The sequence below is a fragment of the Geospiza fortis genome, unplaced genomic scaffold (genome assembly GCF_000277835.1).
Source record: "Geospiza fortis unplaced genomic scaffold, GeoFor_1.0 scaffold213, whole genome shotgun sequence".
NCBI classification, from domain to species: domain Eukaryota; kingdom Metazoa; phylum Chordata; class Aves; order Passeriformes; family Thraupidae; genus Geospiza; species Geospiza fortis.
The window spans coordinates 2,319,508-2,324,471 of NW_005054399.1; the positions used below are offsets into that span (position 1 = coordinate 2,319,508).

Below are 4,964 nucleotides of genomic sequence, written 5' to 3' on the forward strand. Positions count from 1 at the left end.
CGCGGGGTCGGGCTGGAGCTGCCCCTCGCTGCGGACAGCTGGCTCCTCGGGGCTGCTCGGGGCCAGGAACTGCAACACACACCCAGGGCTGGCTGAGGCACAGACCGCAGGGCACTTGGCTTTGGGACTTCCTTCCTGTCCTGTCCCATGCTGGGCACCCACTGTCCACCGCAAGCAGCACAGACCCCTCAGTGACCCAGCACCCTTCACCACTCACATCGTCGAACACAGTCCTGCTGGGAGGAGCCCTGGGGATGATGGTTTCCGTGGTTTTCCTCAGGTTCTCTGGGAAGGCTCGCAGCATCGTGGTGTGGACCAAAGGAGGCAGCTCATGGTGCCCTGTGGCAGGAGGGGAACAGAGACAACCCTCAGTTCACCTCTTGGTTTCAGCATCCATCCTTTGCCAGCAGCCCTGGCTCTCCTGGAGTAGTGGGTTGCTTCTCATGGGACCCCCAGCATGGGTAACTGTGAGCCCTGCTTCAAAGGGTCCATGCTCACCCCTGCACGGGGTGTCTGGCAGTCACTCTTGGGGAGAGGACAAGGATGGGCTGAAAGGAGTCCCAAGGGGGAGGGGACACAAGGAGGGGCTGAAAGGAGTCCCAAGCCAGCATTACCCCAGCCCAAGGTGACTCAGCCTAAATCCCATTCACCCCACTGGGCAGAGCAGGTCAGCCCATTGCCCCTAAAGCACAGCAGCAGCTCGAGGTGTTCCCTGCCAGGCACCGTCTGGGAGCCAGGACATGGGTGAGTCTGTGCCTACCACTGCTCCGCACCTATGAGGAGCCACTGGTTGGGAGGTGAGGCGATGCTGCCCTGTGGGTACTTGACGTCCGTGCTGGGCGTGATCTCGCACTCCCCGGACTCCCTCATGGTCACCTCGTCCGTGGTGGGGCCGTCGATCCTGGCCAGCGTGATGCCCTGGGGCTGGGGATGTGGCAGCTCATGGGGCACCAGGCGGCCGGATGCGCCGTGGTGGCTCCAGCAGGGCAGAGGGGACACTCACCACCAGCGCCACACTGCCGTGCACCAGGGAGGTCACAGCATAGAAACTGGCGGCGTGCTTCCCCACGTAGAGCGCCGGCCTGCAGGGCAAGGACAAGCATCACCTTCCATCTGCCACGGACCAGGGTGGCCAAGCACGGGGAGCACAAATGCCACTGGCTGCCACCGCCCAGGAACCACCTACAGCAGCTGGGTCTTGGTGGCAGCGAAGTCCTTGACGGACTGGTAGCTCCACTTGAGGACGTGGATGTCCTGTGACTGGAAGGTCAGATAGCGCAGGGTCTCCATGGCCAGGTTGACGTGGGGCAGGCGGCGCAGGCTGTCCTGGTGCCACAGGTAGATGCCAACCACAGGTGAGCCGTAGTTCTGTGCCCACAGGACCTCCCCGCTCTCCTTGTCCAGGGTCACCACCAGCCCGTCCCCGCTTGAGGCCAAGTGTGCCATTTCTGCAGAGAGCCAGAGGCATGAGGGATGCAGCACTTCGGCTGTGTCTCCTCTGGTCACCCTCAGTTCTGCCACTGGCCCTGGGCTGCTGCCTGTTCTCCCCAGCAATGGGCACAGCTGAGACCTGCTGGCCCTGGCACTGTCACCCCAGGCCCCTGCACGGCCAGAGTCCTGCTGCTGTGGGCACTGGGGAGCTGTGTGCCATGACTGCCACGGCTCCTGCGGCTGCTGCAGTTGCACTCACTGTAGTGGTAGGACTCCTCACAGAGCGGGGCCGAGTACTCAGAGAAGGTGGCATTCCAGCGCAGCTCCCGTGACTTGGTGTCATACATGGTGATGACATACTCTGGGGACAGGAGCAGGGCACGAGGTCACCTCCAGTGCCCCATTCCTGGCACCAGGCGGTCGATGGGGGCACTTACGGGTCCGTCCGATGTAGAGCAAGGGGCTGGATGGGCACAGACCATCCCAGGCCTCTGTTGAGAGGGTGGTCTGCTTCTCCCCTGACTTGGGGTCCACAATGAACCAGCTGTCCTGCTTCTTCCCTGAGAGGAAAATGCCTTCTTTGTAAGCCCCCGCAGCCCCCTGTCCCCAGGAGCTCTCTGTGAGCCCTGCCTGTGGCCCTGCACAGCTCCTGGAGCCCGGGCAGCGCTGTCCTGCACACCCCAGCACTCCGTACCGGTGTAGAGCACCCCGTCTGAGCCGCGGCACGGCGAGGACTGCACCAGCTCCGGGATGGTGAACGGCAGCTTCTGCAACACAGGGGCAGGGCAGGGTCACCTCTGCAGCCCAGGGCACCCCACGGGCTCACAGCATGCCCACAGCACCACAGCCCTACCGACCATCAAGCCTTCTTTGTTCTTTCCTCCCAGGATATACAGGCTGCCATCATTGGGGTCTGGAAGGAATGCTGGCCTGGGAAGCACAAGAGAAGGATAAAACGTGAGCCACCTCCTGCCCTAGGCGCCTCCAAGGACACAGAATGGCTACACTGCAGAATCCCCTCTAGCAGTTTGCTCCGGGGTGAGTCCCTGCAGGACTTGACCTTTCCTGGGCACCTGCAGCACTGGATTTGGCAGGAGATAAATCCCACTCTGGTCAGTCCTGGGACTTCCCACAGCCACACAGTGTGCATCCACCAGGCCGGTGGATGCCCTGCCTGTCTCAAGGAGCTCTTGCTGCCCCGCCTGCCCCTGAGCTTTCAGGGGGATTTCCCTCTATTTCTCTCCATGCTGGTGTGTGCAGTTGAGCTGAGAGCTCCTTGGCTGTGCAGCAGGTGCCAGCTCCTCCTCATCACCATGTGCCAGCACCAGGAACAGGGTAAGGTGATGCCACGGCATGGGCTGGGCATTTCATTTCTCTGTGGTTCCCCTTTCCTGCTGTTGCTCCATCAGTTATCAGGGAGTCTCCTGCACTGCCCAGTGGGGGTGACACTCACTCTGCCACATAGACCGGCACCTGCAGAATGGGATCTGAAACAGAGAGTGAGAGGCCACATCAGCAGCGCTCCTGTGAGTGGGACAGCACAACAGCACTGTTTACCCAGCGTGGCACTGTCACCCAGCCCAGCCACGCAGCCTGTTTGCCTTTCAGAGCCAAAAGAGACACCAATGGCAGATGTTCATCCATGCCTGGGGCCGGGGCTGGCAGTGCACCCCAGGCTGGAGGCACTGGCAGCCCAGAGCCCATCCAGCAAGAGCCAGGCCACGGGAGCATTCCCAAACCCCAAATATGCTCCAGGAGCTAGGCTGTAAGCAAATGCCCCCCAGTCACTACTCACCATCCTTCAGGGTCCACTTGATGTCCCCTGTGCTCTTGCTGACGGCATGGAGGTTCCCATCCAGTGTGGAGATGAAGAGCAGCGTTTCTGGGACAGTCACAGCACCGCCTTTGAGGCTCTAGGACAGACACACCATCCTCAAGAGATCAGCCAGAGTTGGGAACAATCCCCCAGCCCAGCTCCTCTGCGCAGCTCAGCTCCTGGGGCAGCTGCACCCTCAGTGACCGGCACCACCCGCACCTACAGCCCCTGGCTCCCCTGGCTCACATCCCACCAGAGCCATCCTGGGGCTGGGGCAGCCTTCCCTCTCCCTCCTCTCCCTGGAACAAGTTTTCCCACAGGTGGGATGAACAGCAGTGTGGCTGTTCTCAGTCACAACCCTGGATGCCTTTCTAAAGGTGACAAGAACAGCTCCTTCCAGAAACAAACGAGTCTGGTGACTTTTCATGCCAGAGAAGTGATGATTGCTTGCCTGGGCCTTCAGAGCTGCAGGTTTCAGCTGCCTGACATTGAGGAAGTAATTGTAAATTCACCTGGGAAGAGGAGCTGCTGCTTCCACATATGGCGTCTGCATAGCGAGTGCCAGCTCAGCCAGCACCACATATGCCAGCCTCGCCCTGTCAGCAAACAGGGATGGGCAAACAGCACGGGACACACACGGCTCTGGCAGTCCCCAGTGCCAGGATGTGGCAGCAGCACCTGAGCCCCTGGATGGCCACAGATTAGTGTGAGAGGCACAAGGACAGCCCTGGAGCCCAGCCCCTCAGTAGTCCCCTCGCTCTCTGGGAGCCAGAGCTGGCAGAGCCTGTCCTGGGGGCCTGTTCTGGCTGTTCTGGCTGTGGAGCAGGGACCAGCCAGCAGCCTGTGCCCAGCCAGGACCTGCATGCGGCTCTGAGACTGTTTGCAGAGGAGAACCTGTCAGTACAAGAGTGGCTGTGGCACGGCAGGGCCAGGAGACTCCTTCAGCTGCAACAAAGCACAGGAGCACACACAACCTCCCTCACAATGCACCTCATATCAGCCTCTGCACCTCCAGCCCAGTTCTTTTATTTGCACTTCTTTTTGCTTCATTTTCAGGTGAGGTCAGAGTGAGTTTCCCTGCTCTGGCTTTGCCCAGAGGACACGGCAGGGGACTGCTCCCCACCATGGCTCCTCCAGCCCCCATGGCCATGCAGGAGGGATTGCTGCTGGCTGGGGATGTGCCAGGCTGGCAGACACAGGGCTCCTGCCGTGTGCTCTTCCCACCTGCCCGGGGGAAACTGAGACCGCCAGGCCCCCCCAGCCATCAGGGCTCTCTGCTCCCTTCCCCCTGAAGCGCTGGGGTTTTTCCATCCCTTCTGCAAGTGTTCTGTGGGCAGGGCACTCGGGTAAAAGGCCAGGCTGCCTGCCCTGCTCCCCATAAACCCCCCCCGGGCAGAACTGGGAGCGCTGGATGCCTGGTCCCAGCCCCAGCCCACAAGTGTGGCTGTTCCCACGGGCTGTCCCAGGAGCTTTCCCGAGGTTCCACCACAGCACTCTGGACTCGGCAGTGATGCTGCTGGGGTCGAGCTCAGCCGTGAGCTCGGGGCACACTCGCTCCCTCAAGGATGGATAGCGAGGGACGGCCAAGCATAGACAGAAACTCGGTGCCAGCATCCCCTGCTTCCCCTAGTGAAGCAGCTCCAGCCGTGTAATCCAGAGCCACCCTGGCACGCAGCCTATCCACTTGAACCGCCACCAGCGGCCGGAGCCGGATCCG

General features: G+C 61.5%; 1 protein-coding gene across 1 annotated transcript in view; it reads right to left on the minus strand.

Annotated features, from left to right (window-relative positions):
• ERN2 (endoplasmic reticulum to nucleus signaling 2) overlaps positions 1 to 3,362 on the minus strand; it is a gene marked incomplete at its 3' end in the record, with an annotated part of 7,359 nt that extends 3,997 nt beyond the window's left edge. The window contains 11 exon segments of the mRNA XM_031061085.1: positions 4 to 69; positions 218 to 339; positions 774 to 924; positions 1,004 to 1,082; positions 1,187 to 1,448; positions 1,691 to 1,792; positions 1,869 to 1,991; positions 2,126 to 2,198; positions 2,289 to 2,361; positions 2,885 to 2,918; positions 3,227 to 3,362. Of these exon segments, the coding sequence (XP_030916945.1) occupies positions 4 to 69; positions 218 to 339; positions 774 to 924; positions 1,004 to 1,082; positions 1,187 to 1,448; positions 1,691 to 1,792; positions 1,869 to 1,991; positions 2,126 to 2,198; positions 2,289 to 2,361; positions 2,885 to 2,918; positions 3,227 to 3,362 (1,221 nt within the window).
• Positions 3,363 to 4,964: the final 1,602 nt, after the last annotated feature.